Genomic DNA, 19,469 nt, shown 5'->3' with positions numbered 1-19,469 from the left:
TCCTCCATTCGGATTCAAGAGGGTACTGGGCTTGGGGCCCTTGGGTCATTACCAATAACGTATGTTGGGCTGGTGATTGTGGTTGGACCTGCAATCACTCCACACTCTACCGCTGTAAACTGCTTCTGCCTCCAGCCAGTGCCACTGGTCCCTTCTGGGTTCATTGATGGCAAGTAGCATCTAACCCACTTCCTGTGAGCCCAGGCTTTTTATTGACATGCCCCCTTGTAAGGGCATCATCACACAATACTACTGGTCTGAGCACCACTCACATATCATTTTGTTAATGCCACTTTGTCCAGAAGGAAGGGCTGTTACAAGGAAGACGAGGAAGAGTCTGAGATGTCACCATACCAAGAGTTTTTTGTAAAAAAAAAAAAAAGGGCAGGCTTTGGAGGGGTGGTATTGCTGAAGGAAGGGGTGGCTTCTGGATGAAGTTACTCTATAAATCACTCAGCAGCAGGATATTAAAGATTGCCCATGTAGCTCTAACCTAACTTAAGTGAAATATTAAAATTAAATTAAATTAAATTAAAAAAACCATTGCTGACTTCTTATTTGAATAATAGATACCTGACCATCATGCCGATCCCCTGGCTTCAATACTTTAAATCAGTAACCCAGAACAAGTATGTAGATAAGAACTTCTAGTTTTCCTGGTCTGCATATGTTATACTCTATATCAGGGGTCTGCAAACTTTCTAAACAAAGGGCCAGTTTATGGTCTTCCAGACTTTAAGAGGGGTAGGACTGTGGCCAGCAGCGGTGGACATTTTCCTGGCAGCAGTGGGAGTAAACATCACCACATTTTTTTATCAGGGGAAGCAATAATGCCCCATTGTTGGTATCATTGGGAGAAATGGTGCCCCATTGCTGGTATCATTGGGAGAAATGGTGCCCCATTGCTGGTATCATTGGGAGAAATGGTGCCCCATTGCTGGTGTCAGAATAGTGTCTCCTATCAGTCGGTGAAATAGTACCCCAAGAGCTGGATTAGAGCAAGCAAAGGGCTGCCGTTTGGAGACCACAGCTCTATATGGACAGAGGTATGTGGCCATCTAATGCTGCGTACACACGACCGGGCGTTTTCAACGGACTTGGTCCGGCGGACTGGAATCCGGACAATTTGATCGTGTGTGGGCTCCAGCGGACTTTTTCTTCCCAAAAGTCCAGCGGACCTAGAAATAAAACTTGCTTCAAATCTTTCCGACGGACTCAAGTCAGTCGTAAAAATCCGTTCATCTGTGTGCTAGTCCGACGGACTAAAACCGACGCTAGGGCAGCTATTGGCTACTGGCTGTGAACTTCCTTATTCTACGTCATCACGTTCGAATCCGTCTGACTTTTGGACTGATCGTGTGTGGCCAAGTCTGTTCGTTTGAAAGTCCGGCGGACCTCGGCTGCAAAGTCCGTCGGATTGTCCGCCGGAACAAGTCAGTCCAAAAGTCCGGTGGTGTGTACGCGGCATAACCATCACACACCTTCATGTGTTTGTTGGACTTCCCATTCCAAAAACATGGCCACTAATATTGAGTTGACACCCCTCTCCTCCTCACTGCTTTGCAACTATAACATCCTCCACTCTTTTGGGAAGACTTTCCAGAAAATTTGCGCCCATTTGTGAGTTCAAGTACTAATGTTGGAGGAGAAGACCAAGCTTTGGCCTTCCAATTCATCCCAAAGATGTGCAGTAGAGTTGAGGTCAGGGCTCTGTGAAGGACACTAGAGTTCCTACACACCAAACTGGTCACACCATGTTTTTATGGAGCTGGCTTTATACACAGGGGAACAATCATGGTGGTACAGTACAGGGTCTTACCTAAACTGTTAGCACAAAGTTGGAAGAGCACAATTGTCTAAAATGTCTTTGTATGATGGAGCATTAACAGTACTCTTCACTGGAGACACCTGAACTCCATCAATTAGAAGATGTCCACATCATTCTTGTCATATAATGTACTTTACCTAATTAAAGCCGAGGACTCAGTAGAACAGCGAGGTTTTTCAGAAGGAGATCCGCAATGGCTAGTCCACTTTAAAATATTAGTTCTAAGATGAATTGTGTAGGCAGAGTCATTTGCCCATTCCCTGTATCCCCTGAAGACTTCAATGTCAAAATGTCCCTGCTACAGTTCCTGGTTCTATTCCCCCATCTTGAAGCTGTGATATGTTTTCTGCCCATCAAGGGGTGTTAAATAGTTTGCAAATCCAGCAGGGATAGTGGGAACCCTTCAAAATGAGCACAAACGGGGTGTAGACCTGGCAACTCAGCACAGGAATGGTGGGAACCCCTCATAATGTGCACAGCAGGTGCGAAGACCCAGGAACTCAGCACAGGAGTTGTTGGGACTTATTATAACAGGCACATCAGGTGTGTGTAATGAAGGTAAGATTCTCTCATAATGGAAACAGTGGGTGAACTGTCCTGGGAACTCAGCGCAGGGACAGTGGGCACCCCTCAATATGGCCACAGCAGGTGTACAGACCCAGGAAGGCGAGAAACCCATAGGATAGACTCAGCAGGTGTACAGACCCAGGAACTCAGTGCAAGGATGGCGAGGAACCCATAGGATAGACACAGCAGGTGTGCAGACACAGGAACTCAGTGCAAGGATGGCGAGGAACCCATAGGATAGACTCAGCAGGTGTACAGACCCAGGAACTCAGTGCAAGGATGGCGAGGAACCCATAGGATAGACTCAGCAGGTGTACAGACACAGGAACTCAGTGCAAGGATGGCGAGGAACCCATAGGATAAACACAGCAGGTGTGCAGACACAGGAACTCAGTGCAAGGATGGCGAGGAACCCATAGGATAGACACAGCAGGTGTGCAGACACAGGAACTCAGTGCAAGGATGGCGAGGAACCCATAGGATAGACTCAGCAGGTGTACAGACCCAGGAACTCAGTGCAAGGATGGCAAGGAACCCATAGGATAGACACAGCAGGTGTGCAGACACAGGAACTCAGTGCAAGGATGGCGAGGAACCCATAGGATAAACACAGCAGGTGTGCAGACACAGGAACTCAGTGCAAGGATGGCGAGGAACCCATAGGATAGACACAGCAGGTGTGCAGACACAGGAACTCAGTGCAAGGATGGCGAGGAACCCATAGGATAGACACAGCAGGTGTGCAGACACAGGAACTCAGTGCAAGGATGGCGAGGAACCCATAGGATAGACACAGCAGGTGTGCAGGCCCAGAAAGTCAGGGTAGGGGTGATAGGAATAAGTATTAAGGGGTTATTCCTGCGCCTAATCAGGGAAGAGAACAAGGATCTAATTTTGTACTGCTGCATACACTGGAAGTGGGGTACTTGAACCCTTTTTACAGGAAAAATATATAAGAAGTAGTGTTGCGCAGTACTGGGTTGGGTGATATTATCCTGAGAGGTTAGTAAATTCTGTCCACATCACAATAATTAAAGTTAGATGTGTTATCGCCCAGACTAAAAGGGGATATATGGGCGGCTAAAATTGGCGAAATAATATGAAAAAAATGATGCTCAAGTGTGAACGAATATGAGTGGGTGACTTCTACGTCACAATGTGAATAGCAAAGTATATCCAATGGTAAGCAAAATAAATAGTGATTCTTAATGCGATTAACAAAATCGCATAAGAAGTGCCAGTGCTAGATAGTGAATAAATCTATAGAAATATCAACTACACCATAAATAAAAACCAATGTGCATAAAAAAGTCATTAAAAAACACAAGAATTATGTGAAACAGGTTTGCTAGTGGCTAGGAAATCGCATAAAGTGCCAGTGCCGAAAATTATTGTAAATAAATGCGTATAAATATCTTTATACCATGTGCTAAATTGTGTAAATACGGTGAACACGTAAAATCATGTGACATACACAAAATCGTGTCAAAGAAAACGACACATAAGAAAAGGATCTCTGTAAAAATATTCTCAGTAAGTGTGCACAGTGATTTAAAAAACTATATCAACCAATAGATAAAAAGATTGCACAATCACATATATCAGGTTTGTGTCCATTCAAGATGTGCGATAACTGGTGGCGATTATATTCAAAATCGCATGCAACAAAAAACGCATGAGGTGCTGGTATCAGATTTTTTTGTGCACTGTAAAGTAACGTTGCAAACAGTGATGGTATTAGTGATGGTGACTATATCCCGCGTGGTCCTGTGTACTCAGGGTATGGATGTCCCCTTACCTTACAGCTGTAAGGTAACAGCGTTTGACATGTATATCCTCAGGCTTCCTGGTGGTCTTTTATCCCTCGAGGTCCTATCCTTATGGCCCCGGAAACTGGCGTCTCCTGCCTATTACACCGTGTTGGTCTCCTTAAGTGGACGTTCAGCGGTACTCAGCATAGGGGGGGGGGGGGTTGTTAGGTTGCCTCAGCGGTGGTTGTTATGTGAGGGTTAAACAGATAAAAAAGGGGGAGCCCCATAGTGTAGTAATTTTGAACAAGATTTAAGTTTTATTTAAATATAGTGGATAAAATACTCACAAACATATAGAGATTTCTTTGCAATGTAAAAACGAGCCTCGAGCTCGATTACGTCACTTCCGGTAGCGTCCCGACGCGTGTTCGTCACGGTCACGTGACTTCATCAGGGGATGACTAGTGTTCAGGGAAGTGTCTTTAAATAGAGACAATGATTGCTAGTTCGGTGGCCATTTTGGGGAAGACCCGGAAGTGTCCCGGCGGCCATTTTGCGGTTCATATTGTCGCCGGAAGTATACCGACGGCCATCTTGTTGGTTTGTTACATCGTGTTTCTTATGTCGGCAGCCATTTCGCTGTTTATATTGTCGCACATGGTATAAAGATATTTATACGCATTTATTTACAATAATTTTCGGCACTGGCACTTTATGCGATTTCCTAGCCACTAGCAAACCTGTTTCACATAATTCTTGTGTTTTTTAATGACTTTTTTATGCACATTGGTTTTTATTTATGGTGTAGTTGATATTTCTATAGATTTATTCACTATCTAGCACTGGCACTTCTTATGCGATTTTGTTAATCGCATTAAGAATCACTATTTATTTTGCTTACCATTGGATATACTTTGCTATTCACATTGTGACGTAGAAGTCACCCACTCATATTCGTTCACACTTGAGCATCATTTTTTTCATATTATTTCGCCAATTTTAGCCGCCCATATATCCCCTTTTAGTCTGGGCGATAACACATCTAACTTTAATTATTGTGATGTGGACAGAATTTACTAACCTCTCAGGATAATATCACCCAACCCAGTACTGCGCAACACTACTTCTTATATATTTTTCCTGTAAAAAGGGTTCAAGTACCCCACTTCCAGTGTATGCAGCAGTACAAAATTAGATCCTTGTTCTCTTCCCTGATTAGGCGCAGGAATAACCCCTTAATACTTATTCTGACACCCACCTTGATCCATTCTTGCAGCCATCATGGATGTTTTTTCATTTTTAGATAAAAGACAGGTTAACCTGGGAGAGGTTTTTAATGTAACTACACCTACCAATAAAAACAGTGACCTTGAAAGCCTAATGAGGAAATTAGGACACAACATGGAGAAGAAGGTTAGTCTATGGTGGGACATTACCACCTTTGAACAATATCTCAGAGATGGGATTGTCCCCAGACGCCTGAGATGGGATGTCACACCAAATGACGGACTGACAGATCAAGAATCAATCGATGATTGGTTCAAATTTTTTAATGGGAAAGGTTTAGAACTTTTAATGTTCCTACTCGATAGAAAGAAGAAAAAACTAAAAATAGTAGATGAGATCATTCTGGGAGTAAAAGAAGAATTAGAAGCACATAAGGATACTGCGGAATTTTTAGCCCTAACAACACAATTGAACAAAGACCTCACAAAAAAAAGATAGAGAAGTTCAACAAAGAAAAAGCAAAAAATACAATAGAGACATGAACGATTTTAAAACTGATCGAGCCTTTAAATGGCAAAGCCAAATGGGACATCTAGACCCAGTTTCAACCTACTCCACTCCCGAAAAATCAGTAAGAGTGCAGTCGGAACATACCAATATACGAGGAAACCAAGAGAATCAAAACCAAACCAGGTCTTATGACACATACGAACAAACCAGACCTGACATGATGAGAAATGATGATAGACAAGGCAACCAGTATCAACAAACCCCCCGAAAAAACGATAGAGGATATATACCTTATAAAAACGAGAGGAGACCCTATTACCAAGATAGGACACCCCGAAATGGTTGGAAGAAACCCTTTTGGAAGAATAATAGGAGGAACAACGGACCAAGGCCTTACTATGACAATAGAAATCATCAACAACAAAGAGATAACAGAGGTCCATATAATGATAACAGAGGGCGTCCCTATGACACACAAGCATCAAGGGGAAGAAGCCCCTACAGACAACACGAAAGACGAGAAGGAGAATACCAGAACCCTCCCCCTCAAACACCATATCGCACATACGAAAGAAGCCCGATTCCAACATACAACTATTACGCACCCTTGGAGCAAAGATGGGAAGACGACAGAACGGACAGGCATAGGCAATCCGACATGGAATACGAGAGGTCTTTTTTAGAGAGGAGCCGCGAGAACGACCCATCAAGGAGGAACGAAAACCTGAGAAACCAAAGAAGAACACCAGAAAGAGAGGATGCAGAGGGGGGAAGAGATCACAAAAGAAAAAGAGAGTGAAGGGCGAAGGTATTTTTAACCTTAGCGGACAACCCCTCTCTCATGAAGAAATAGGAGTTCTCGATAAAGGTCTAAAATATGCACCCACAAAAAACCTTGATAAATTTCAAACTTATATCGGAATCCAGAAATTTGTGAGGAAATTAAATATTAAAAAATACTTGATCAGCAATCCATGTAAACCGAAGACCATAAGACCTACTGATGAAATGACGCACAGCACTTTAAGAAATAAATCAATTTTTAACCCAGTAACTAAAGATAACAAATATATAGAAGTTTTTAAACGAATCGTTCTTGAGGAGGTGAAAGAATTGAAAATCAAGAAGCGTGACGAACCAAAACATATTAGAAGCGGCATCCGGAAACTAACAAAAAGGAAAGACCTGGTCATACGACCAGCGGATAAAGGTGGAGGCATCGTAATACTGTCTAAAGATCAATATAATATAAGTATGAATGCTCTACTTGAAGATAACGACACATACGATCGACTGTTGGGCAATCCAGTCTTTAAATGCAGGAAAGCACTCGAACAGGTGGTACATTTGGGCCTAAAGAAGGAGATACTCAATAAGAAAGAAGCCAAATATCTAATACCCGAGGCATGTAGAACACCAATTATTTATTTTCTGCCAAAAATCCATAAAGACAAAGAAAATCCACCCTCCAGACCAATAGTGAATGGTATTGACTCTTTAACAGCGAGAATGGGGCAATATATTGATTATTATCTGCAGCCGGCCGTACAGAAGACACGGGCGTATCTGAGAGATACCAAGCACATATTGCAAATCATAGATGACATACCAAAAGACGAGGGACCGTGGTGGTTGGCTACAGCGGATGTAGCCTCACTCTACACAATAATCTTGCACTACCAAGCCTGTGAGGCAACTAAATGGGGATTACGGAAATATACAGACCTACTGTGCCCCCAGAGAAAATTCCTTATAAAATGTCTCGATTTCTGCTTGAAAAACAGCTACTTCTGGTATAATAAAAATTATTATCACCAAAAAACGGGCGTAGCCATGGGGGCAAAATTTGCCCCGAGCGTCGCAGGCCTTTTTATGGCACAATGGGAGGAAGAGGAAATATTTAACAACCCCCCAAATGAATTATATATATACCGAAGATACATCGATGATGTCATTATATTGTGGAAGGGTGAACGACCAAGACTGATCACCTTTTTGGAGAAACTAAACACGAACAAGAGGAACATAAAACTATCGTGGGAGATAAGCAATGAATCCATCAATTTTCTGGATTTGAAAATAATACAAGATAACGAAAAACTTATCACAAAAACACACTTTAAGAGTGTAGACCGCAATAGTTACCTACCATTAGAAAGCTGCCACCATAAGGATTGGCTATATAACATACCAAAAGGCCAACTTATGCGCCTGAGACGCAATTGTACACAAGAAGAACACTTTCAGGAACAAGCTAAAAACATGAAACAAAAATTCATTGAGAAAGGCTATGAGGAAGAATTTATAAACGAGAAAATATCAGAAGTAACAAGCTTAAATCGTAAAGATCTCATAAAAAACAAACCCCATAACGAGACAGCACAAGATAACGTTCCGATTATCTTAGACTTCAATGTACAGTTTAAACAGGTGGAAAAAATCATCAAACGTAATTGGGAAATATTACGCTCAGATACATGTCTAAAAGACATTCTGCCCACTCGTCCGAAATTTGTATATAGGCGAGCCCCTACGATTAGGGACAAAATAGTGAAGAATATCCCCGATCCACCAAGTAGGGGATTCACCTTCTTTACGGGAAAAGGATTTTTTCCCTGTAAGCGATGCTATGCATGCATTAAAACAAAACGCCCCAACGAGAAGAGAAAAGAGTTCACCTCCACTAGCACAGGCAACAGTCATGATATTAAAGAGTTCATCTGTTGCAATACCATCGGGGTGGTATACGCATTGGAGTGCAGTTGTGGACTCCAGTATGTGGGCCGCACAAAGAGACCACTAAAAGTACGTGTCAAAGAACACATAAAGAACATAATAAAGGGATTTGATAAACATAGTGTATCGAGGCACTTTGCGTTACACCACAATAAAGATCCCTCCCAACTTAAATTCTGGGGCATCGAACCATACGTCAAACACTGGAGAGGAGGGCACAAAGTAAGGACCCTTAGCCAAATCGAGTCCAAATGGATATTTACACTAGACACATTCACGCCAAAGGGACTCAATGTGGAATTTGACCTAAACTGCTTCATTAGCGACTTTTAACCACCCCTCAATTTTGAACGATCTTTTACCTTCTATTTAACTCCTTTTAAATTTTGTAAACTCTTTTATAACGTTCCATACATTATTCATATATATTCTATTCATTTTACAACTCACTACTGTCTCTTACATATCTACAATCTTAATTACCCCTACTCTTCCCTCCTCTTTCAAACGACCCTGAACCTAGATTTTGATTATTTGCATGTTATATAATCACTGAGATATATTTAAGCACGATTATTAACATGCATAGACACATACACATGTACATATGTACGAGCACCGTGGTTGATGTACACGTATATAGGTATTTTATTGATATATTTTAACTCTTGTGGCCCTCGCCCTCTATTTACTTATCTAAAACTTTGTTTACTGTGAACGTCATTTCCGGCAGCAATGGGAATCACTTCCCTCGTCTTCTATTTTTTTAAATATTTTTTTCTCTTTTTTATATATATTTTTTCTCCATTTTAATTCCTACTTTTTAAATTTATTATCTGGTTTCAACTACTATTACCTTACGCTTACAAATAGTAAGGCCTGTAAATTATTTTAGTTTAAATATATCCGTCATTTTAAACATATACGTTTTTATAGATAAACAAATAAATTAATATTTTCCTATTTTTATGCATATTTTGACATATGCATTCTCTCCTGTATTTATACTCATTAACTTTTTTATAGATATATATTAAAATAGACGTATTTTAATAAACAGCATTAATTGTTTTACTCCAAACTTGCCAATTATATAGAAAGGTTATCACTCTTTAACTAGTGATTGCCCGTTTAATGTATAGCCTATATTACACATTCTATATACATTCTCCTGGTTCTTAACATTATTAGGCACTCTGTCTGTTTGGGAGGCGGCGACATCCATACAGCGACGCCCCGCTGGTGTTTTCCGCCGAGGATACCTCCCAAAAATGGCCATGCATCTATTTTTGGACACAGTACATAGTAAACAAGGCATAACAACCAAAAAAATGGCCGTCTATATACTTCCGGCGACAATATAAACAGCGAAATGGCTGCCGACATAAGAAACACGATGTAACAAACCAACAAGATGGCCGTCGGTATACTTCCGGCGACAATATGAACCGCAAAATGGCCGCCGGGACACTTCCGGGTCTTCCCCAAAATGGCCACCGAACTAGCAATCATTGTCTCTATTTAAAGACACTTCCCTGAACACTAGTCATCCCCTGATGAAGTCACGTGACCGTGACGAACACGCGTCGGGACGCTACCGGAAGTGACGTAATCGAGCTCGAGGCTCGTTTTTACATTGCAAAGAAATCTCTATATGTTTGTGAGTATTTTATCCACTATATTTAAATAAAACTTAAATCTTGTTCAAAATTACTACACTATGGGGCTCCCCCTTTTTTATCTGTTTAACCCTCACATAACAACCACCGCTGAGGCAACCTAACAACCCCCCCCCCCCCCCCCCCCCCCCCCCCCCTATGCTGAGTACCGCTGAACGTCCACTTAAGGAGACCAACACGGTGTAATAGGCAGGAGACGCCAGTTTCCGGGGCCATAAGGATAGGACCTCGAGGGATAAAAGACCACCAGGAAGCCTGAGGATATACATGTCAAACGCTGTTACCTTACAGCTGTAAGGTAAGGGGACATCCATACCCTGAGTACACAGGACCACGCGGGATATAGTCACCATCACTAATACCATCACTGTTTGCAACGTTACTTTACAGTGCACAAAAAAATCTGATACCAGCACCTCATGCGTTTTTTGTTGCATGCGATTTTGAATATAATCGCCACCAGTTATCGCACATCTTGAATGGACACAAACCTGATATATGTGATTGTGCAATCTTTTTATCTATTGGTTGATATAGTTTTTTAAATCACTGTGCACACTTACTGAGAATATTTTTACAGAGATCCTTTTCTTATGTGTCGTTTTCTTTGACACGATTTTGTGTATGTCACATGATTTTACGTGTTCACCGTATTTACACAATTTAGCACATGGTATAAAGATATTTATACGCATTTATTTACAATAATTTTCGGCACTGGCACTTTATGCGATTTCCTAGCCACTAGCAAACCTGTTTCACATAATTCTTGTGTTTTTTAATGACTTTTTTATGCACATTGGTTTTTATTTATGGTGTAGTTGATATTTCTATAGATTTATTCACTATCTAGCACTGGCACTTCTTATGCGATTTTGTTAATCGCATTAAGAATCACTATTTATTTTGCTTACCATTGGATATACTTTGCTATTCACATTGTGACGTAGAAGTCACCCACTCATATTCGTTCACACTTGAGCATCATTTTTTTCATATTATTTCGCCAATTTTAGCCGCCCATATATCCCCTTTTAGTCTGGGCGATAACACATCTAGGGGTGATAGGAAGCCTTCAAAAAGGCATAGTAGGTGTGAAGACCCGGGAACTCAGGGGAGGGATGGTGGCAATCCCTCATAAAGGGGACAGCAGGTGTGCAGAGCTGGGAATTAAGGGCAGAGATCTCATTTAAGAGTCCCTGAGAGATTGAAGAGTGTCAGGGGAAAACAGAGCTAACTAAGATGGCCAAATAGAAATTGTTTATAGTATAGAATGTATCTTTAACAGTACAATGTGAACTTGTTTCTTGAAGATGTCCAGGAACTGCATTTACATTGAATGGAGGCTTGTGGGGGGAGGGACTTCAAGTGCAAATCCAGACTTAATGATTGTCTTTTTCTATATCAATATAACGATAAAATAAGTCTTATTTTGACAGAAGCAGCAATTTTTTTGGTAAGATTTCTATCCATTAGATATTTTCCAGATTAACAACCCTTTGCGGATAACGTTGTTTTCAACAGACTTGTATCACACTTGTATGTCCTCCAACTTTCCCAGAAAGTCCTCCTGATAAGCAACACCCAGCGGTGTTATTCAGTCTCATTTGTAGAGCGCCATCCTCTTGGATTGGTACATGTACATATAGGCGTCACAGAAGAGGCGTTTGGCAACACCTTTCATCTCGCGGGGGTTTTGGTTGATGAGGTCCTTCAGCGGAGAGGCCAGGTAAGTGGCCACCTCTGGGCAGAGGCTGACTCGGGGGATGTTGTAGCCATTTTCGCTACCTGCAAGGACAACATGGCAGAAGGTTAAAGCCGATTAAACTCATGAGAAAGCCGCGTGAGTGGGCCTTGCTCCAAAAGTGTGCAAATAAAACACAAACTAAACCGTGAGCACTCAAGGGGGGAAAGGATACGATTCTGAAGTTCAAGGACTTCGATTTAAAGAGAAGTCAGAACTTCCCATAGGAACAAATGATATTCATGGCTGGGAAATTTAAGAAGAACCCTATAGAACAAATAGAAATGCATCATCATTGTCCAATAACTTCAATAAAATATTACAGACCTTACCACCGTACTTATCTACTTTACCAACCGTGTTACCAACAGTGTTCGCCACCCCTCTTCTGCCAATCCCTCCACTGGCTTCCACTCACCCAACCAATACAATTCAAAATACTAACATACAAATCCATCACAACTCTGCCTCCACCCACCTAACCTTTATATAACAATCAAACTATTCTCTTCGCTCCACCCAAAACCTCCTGCTTGCTAGCTCCATTATTACCTCCTTCCATGCTCCTCTCCAGGACTTCTCCAGAGCCTCTTCCATGGAACTCCCTAAACTAATTTATGTCCCAATACCTCCTGCTCTCTAGCTCCCTTGTCACCTTCTTGACTTCTCCAGAGCCTCGTCCATATTCTGGAACTACTTGGCATAATTTCTGTCCCAAGACCTCCCACTCTTTAGCTCTCTTGTCACATCCTCCCATGCTCACTTCCAGGACTTCTTCAGAGCCTCGCCCATATTCTGGAACTCCCTAAACTAATTTCTGTCCCAATACCTCCTGCTCTCTAGCTCCCTTGTCACCTCCGCCCATGCTCACCTCAGGACTTCTCCAGAGCCTCTCCCATATTCTGAAACTACTTAGCCTAATTTCTGTCCCAAGACCTCCTGCTCTCTAGTTTCCTTATTACCTCCCCCCATACTCACCTCCAGGATTTCTCCAGAGCCTCTTCCATGGAACTCCCTAAACTAACTTCTGTCCCAATACCTCCTTTTCTCTAGCTCCCTTGTCACCTCCGTCCATCCTCACCTGCAGGACTTCTCCAGAGCCTCTCCCATATTCTGGAACTTCTTAGCCTAATTTCTGTCTTAAGAACTCCTGCTCTCTAGCTGCCTTATTACCTCCTTCCATTCCCACCTCTAGGACTTCTCCAGAGCCTCTTCCATGGAACTCCCTAAACTAATTTCTGTCCCAATACCTCCTTTTCTCTTGCTCCCTTGTCACCTCCTCCCATGCTCACCTGCAGGACTTCTCCAGAGCCTCGTCCATATTCTGGAACTACTTGGCATAATTTCTGCCCCAAGACCTCCCACCCTTTAGCTCTCTTGTCACATCCTCCCATACTCAGTTCCAGGACTTCTCCAGAGATTCCTCCCACCCTCGGGCACTCCTTAACAATTTGTGTCCCAAGACCTCCTGCTCTCTGGCTCCCCGATTACCTCCTTCCATACTCACCTCCAGGACTTCTTCAGAGCCTCTTCCATCTTCTGGAACTACTTAGCCAAATTTCTGTCCAAATACCTCCTGCTCTCTAGCTCCCTTGTCACCTCCAGGACTTCTCCAGAGCCTCGCCAATATTCTGGAACTTCTTAGCCTAATTTCTGTCCCAAGACCTCCTGCTCTCAGGCTCCCTTATTACCTCCTTCCATACCTCTAGGACTTCTCCAGAGCCTCTTCCATGGAACTCCGTGAAATAATTTCTGTCCCATTAACTCCTTTTCTCTAGTTCCCTTGTCACATCCTCCCATGCTTACCTGCAGGACTTCTCTAGAGCCTCGCCCATATTCTGGAACTACTTAGCCTAATTTCTGTCCCAAGACCTCCTGCTCTCTAGCTCCCTTGTTACCTCCTTCCATGCTCACCTCCAGGACTTATCCGGAGCCTCTTCCATCCTCTGGAACTCCTTAACCCTTTCCCGCCGAGCGTACGCAGATCTGCGTACTCGGCTTCCGGGGGGTATATCGGGATGATGCCAGCACCTGCAGGCATCATCCCGGTACCGTTTTGTTCAGCGGGCGATTGGCTATCCAGCCATAACAACCGATGCGGCTAAAAGCCGCTCGGCTGTTATGCCGGAGGAGCGGGAGGGGACGTCCCCCCCCTCCCGCTGCCTCCCGCCGCTGTTACCGGTGCTCCCGCTCGATCGGGAGCACCGATTCCTGTTGCGATGCCTCTGGCTGCTGGGGAGGAACTGAAACGAAGCCGTAATCGGCTTCGTTCCAGTCTCCTCATAGTAAACACGGAAGCGACGTCATGACGTCACTTCCCGTTTACTCGGCTGCCAATGGCGCCGGTTTTAAAAAAAATATCCGGTATTCAGAATCGCCGTTTTCGGCGATCTGAATACACTGAAGTGTAAAGGAGGGGTGGGGGGTCTTTTAGACCCCCGATCCCTCCATAAAGAGTACCTGTCACCACCTATTACTGTCACAAGGGATGTTTACAACAATAAAAGTGATCAAATTTTTATTTTTATTTTTTAAACAATTTAGTCATTTTAAAATAAATAAATAAAAATTTTTTAAAGCGCCCGCCGTCCCCGCGAGCTCGCAAAGCAAAGAAAACGCATACGGAAGTCGCGCCCGCTTATGTAAACGGTGTTCAAATCACACATGTGAGGTATCGCCGCGATCGTCAGAGCGAGAGCAATAATTCTAGCACTAGACCTCCTCTGTAACGCTAACCTGGTAACCGTAAAAAATGTTTAAAGCGTCGCCTATTGAGATTTTTAGGTACCGTACTTTGTCGTCAATCCACAAGTGCGTGCAATTATAAAGTGTGACATGTTTGGTATCTATTTACTCGGCGTAACATTATCTTTCACATTATGCAAAAAAAATAAAATGTGATAATTTTACTGTTTTGTTTTTTTTTAATTCATGAAAGTGTCCCTTTTCCCAAAAAGTTGCATTTAAAACACCGCTGCGCAAATACCGTGTGACATAAAATATTGCAACAATCGCCGTTTTATTCTCTAGAGCCTCTGCTAAAAAATATATATAATGTTTGGGGGTTCCAAGTAATTTTTTAGTAGAAAATATGGATTTTAACTTGTAAACACCAAATTCCAAAAATAGGCTTAGTCATGAAAGGGTTAAACTCATTTCTGTCCCAATACCTCCTGCTCTTTAGCTTCCTTGCCACCTCCTCCCATGATCTTATCGACACTGATACTGATACTCATCTAAAACACCCTTCACCCAGGAAGAGAAGGACAGCTCATCTTTTTTCTCTCTCCAGGCTCTAATAGATCTGCAGCATTTTTATTTATTTTTTTCTCTGGAAAGCTGGTACCTTTTGGACAGGTACTCGCTTCCCACTCAATCCTCTCCTAGCATGACTTTCATCTGACCAACCCCCTCCTGTCCAGAGCCTCCTGGGACACATTACACAAGGCTGCGGGTTCAGTTTTACTGCACTGCCAGTCCTCAAGCAAGCCCAGTGTAGAGCGGGGTGTGAGACATCATCATGAAGTCACAGGCGGCTCTCAAATCCAAAATGGTGGCACAGAGATCCGAAGTCCAACAAAGACTTGGCTGCCACGGGGGAAAACCAGACAAAAGTTTTTCTTCAAAGATATTGGTTACCATGGTTCTTGTGCCAGGAACAGCCATTCCATTTTCAGATCGCCCTCCCCCCTCCAAAAAAAATAAAAAAAAATAATATGGTTATCGCAGGGTCGGGGGGGGGGGGGTTGGTAAATGTTTCACTGGTCCAAATCGGTAAGGTTTCGGAGAATCCTGTTTGAAAATTTGGCAAACCAGAACTTAGCAATGGATTCCACTGAACTCTATGGGGGGAAGGGGGCAATCTTGTTAAATTACACACATTTTTTAGGGTTAATAGGCGAACTATTGTACAGAGAGGCATAAAAAGGCAGGGTGAGAAGGTTGGTTTATCGAAAATGCCTTTTTATTGGCCCTTTTAAGCCCGACTGCCATAGTTCAAAGGCTTTGCAGTGCATTATGGTTTAAAAAAAATTCTCTTGGGCATATCTGCACCAAAAAGGATCTGCATCAAAACCCAAAATTCATCCCTTTCTTTGGGCTCAAATTTCATGCAGCCCTCGTTTCCCCTTTGGAAGTTAGTGAACTAAGGTGCTGCTAATTCCTGAACAGACCACCTTCCTGGAGAACACCTTCAAATCTCAAATCCAAATGAAAGGCATAGCTCATTTTATAGGTGCACACTGCCGGCCCGACTCACCCACCGCCATCTTGTATCTTTTGGTTTACTGGTGAGGCCCCCTTGCCTGGTTTTCTTGGCTCTGTACCTTAGCCCATTGCCCAAGCAAGGAAATCAAGAAAACTCCACAAGCCACCAGCAGGTATAGAGGAGTGGGACCTCCATGTTGAGATCTCACCATCAGACCCCCTTTAAGTGAAATATGCCACTTAGAGGTTTATTACCATATCGGTCCGCCATGCTATCGAAGAACATCCAGCTTCCCTTCTCCACCCCGTACTTCACGAAAGACACGTAGTGACTGGTCTCTATACACAGCACAGCAAACAGTTCCAGAGTCTCCCGGGGGATCTTCTTTGTCCCCTGAGCTTTTAGGAAGGTGTCTGGGATCTTCAGAGGGATGGGTATGTGGTGTTTCCGCTTGTGATGGCTGTGAGCCTAGAAGATGAAAAGAAATGGAATCAGCTAGCTGCAGTTTTAGATGTGGGCACGCTACATTACACAGCCCCCCCTCCCCACAGATCTGGACCCTTTTACACTACACAGCCCCCCCACAGGTCTGGACCCCTGCACATTACACACTGCCCCCCTCCCAAGCTTGGGACCCCTGCACTTCCCCCCCCCAGCTCTGGACCCCTGTACATTACAGATCCCCCCCCCCCAGCTCTAGACCCCTGCACATTACACATTGCCTGCCTGCTCCCCCAGCTCGGGACCCCTGCACGTTGCCCCCCCCAAGTCGGGACCCCTGCACATTGCTCTCCCCAGCTCAGGACCTCTGCACGTTGACCCCCCCCCCCCCCAGCTCGGGACCCCTGCACATTGGCCCCCTCCCCAGCAGCTGCCGACCTCTCTCCAGCTCAGCTCACTGTATCTCTCCCCTGCTGTGCGGCGCAATGTGAAAGCGGTGGCCGGCCCTGGGTGTCAGTCACCCGGGTACGGTCCGCACACAGCCACCGCTGCTGCCTGTGCCTGTCACCTGACTTCACTCGTGGAGGGCACCGGGCTGCCACCCCCCCCACTAATGTGTGGCACCCAGGGCGGACCGGCCCACCCGCTGGTACGCCACTGAACCCATAATACTCACATTTCCAGAATTCTTAGATTTTCTGCCCACATAAGTAATGATATGCAGAAAGGGACCACTAAGATCTACACTCTAGCACATGCCTCACTCCCCAGTATACATGTCACCACTGAGATCTACACCACACACCTCACTCCCCAGTATCCATGTCACCACTGAGATCTACACCCTACACCTCACTCCCCAGTATACATGTCACCACTGAGATCTACACCCTACACCTCACTCCCCAGTATACATGTCACCACTGAGATCTACACCCTACACCTCACTCCCCAGTATCCATGTCACCACTGAGATCTACACCCTACACCTCACTCCCCAGTATACATGTCACCACTGAGATCTACACCCTACACCTCACTCCCCAGTATACATGTCACCACTGAGATCTACACCCTACACCTCACTCCCCAGTATCCATGTCACCACTGAGATCTACACCCTACACCTCACTCCCCAGTATACATGTCACCACTGAGATCTACACCCTACACCTCACTCCCCAGTATACATGTCACCACTGAGATCTATACCCTACACCTCACTCCCCAGTATACATGTCACCACTGAGATCTACACCCTACACCTCACTCCCCAGTATACATGTCACCACTGAGATCTACACCTCACTCCCCAGTATCCATGTCACCACTGAGATCTACACCCTACACCTCACTCCCCAGTATCCATGTCACCACTGAGATCTACACCTCACTCCCCAGTATCCATGTCACCACTGAGATCTACACCTCACTCCCCAGTATCCATGTCACCACTGAGATCTACACCACACACCTCACTCCCCAGAATCCATGTCACCACTGAGATCTACACCCTACACCTCACTCCCCAGTATACATGTCACCACTGAGATCTACACCCTACACCTCACTCCCCAGTATCCATGTCACCACTGAGATCTACATCCTACACCTCACTCCCTTGTATACACGTCACAATCGAGATCAACACCCTACACCTCACTCCCCAGTATCCATGTCACCACTGAGATCTACACCCTACACCTCACTCCCCAGTATCCATGTCACCACTGAGATCTACACCCTACACCTCACTCCCCAGTATCCATGTCACCACTGAGATCTACATCCTACACCTCACTCCCCAGTATCCATGTCACCACTGAGATCTACATCCTACACCTCACTCCCCAGTATACATGTCACCACTGAGATCTACACCCTACACCTCACTCCCTTGTATACACGTCACAATCGAGATCAACACCCTACACCTCACTCCCCAGTATACATGTCACCACTGAGATCTACACCCTACACCTCACTCCCCAGTATATGTCACCACTGAGATTTTCACTCCAGTACACAGCTCACTGCCCTGTGTCCAGGTCACCAGTGAGTTTCACTCCAGTACACCCATGTCACCCCCCCCCCCCCCCCCAATGTTCATCTTACAAGTGAGATTGTTACTCAAGGAAGGTAAAATGTAAAAAAAAGATTAAAATTTTAAAATTCACACTGAATATGACGATACCCATTGTGTTCTACCTGCTGACAGCAGAGGGCGCAGTATTGCTTCAGGCCCTGCTGGGAGAGGAGATCATCCTTGAAACAATCAGAACATTCATAGACGGCCAATTGTCCACACACGATGCACTCCCGGGGATCTGCCAGAGACACAATGTAATGGTATATATGCAGGATCCTAACTCTATATAATGGTATATACACAGGATCCCACTTCTATATGGAGAGACACAATGTAACAATAATATATTTTATATTCCACTTCTATACAGATCTGTGTGATCGGTTTCCCTTCCTCTCCATTCAAAATGTAACTATATATATATATATTTATATTTTATTATACACACACAGAGTCATGGCCGAAATTGTTGGCACCCCAGAAATGTTTCCAGAAAATCAAGTACTTGTCACAGTAAAGTATTGCGGTAACACACGTTTTGCTATACACATGTTTATTCCCTTTGTGTGTATTGGAACAAAAAAAATTAATTAAAAAAAAGGGAGGGAAAAAAAAAATGCTAAAATTGGACATAAATGTCACACAAAATTCCAAAAATGGGCTGGTCAAAATTCTTGGCGATCTTTTAAA

The 19,469-nt window shown here is 43.9% G+C and overlaps 1 protein-coding gene across 1 annotated transcript in view; it reads right to left on the bottom strand.

Annotated features, from left to right (window-relative positions):
- Positions 1-11,543: 11,543 nt before the first annotated feature.
- The window catches only part of LOC143995804 (ubiquitin carboxyl-terminal hydrolase CYLD-like), a 72,517-nt gene continuing 64,591 nt past the window's right edge, over positions 11,544-19,469 (bottom strand). The window contains 3 exon segments of the mRNA XM_077490517.1: positions 11,544-12,086; positions 16,504-16,717; positions 18,899-19,017. Coding sequence (XP_077346643.1) covers positions 11,902-12,086; positions 16,504-16,717; positions 18,899-19,017 — 518 coding nt within the window. The 3' untranslated portion in view covers positions 11,544-11,901.

Source organism: Lithobates pipiens, unplaced genomic scaffold (assembly GCF_037356315.1).
Source record: "Lithobates pipiens isolate NorthernLeopardFrog02 unplaced genomic scaffold, aLitPip1_a1.2 Scaffold_19, whole genome shotgun sequence".
NCBI lineage: Eukaryota > Metazoa > Chordata > Amphibia > Anura > Ranidae > Lithobates > Lithobates pipiens.
This window is presented reverse-complemented; position numbering and strand designations above follow the sequence as displayed.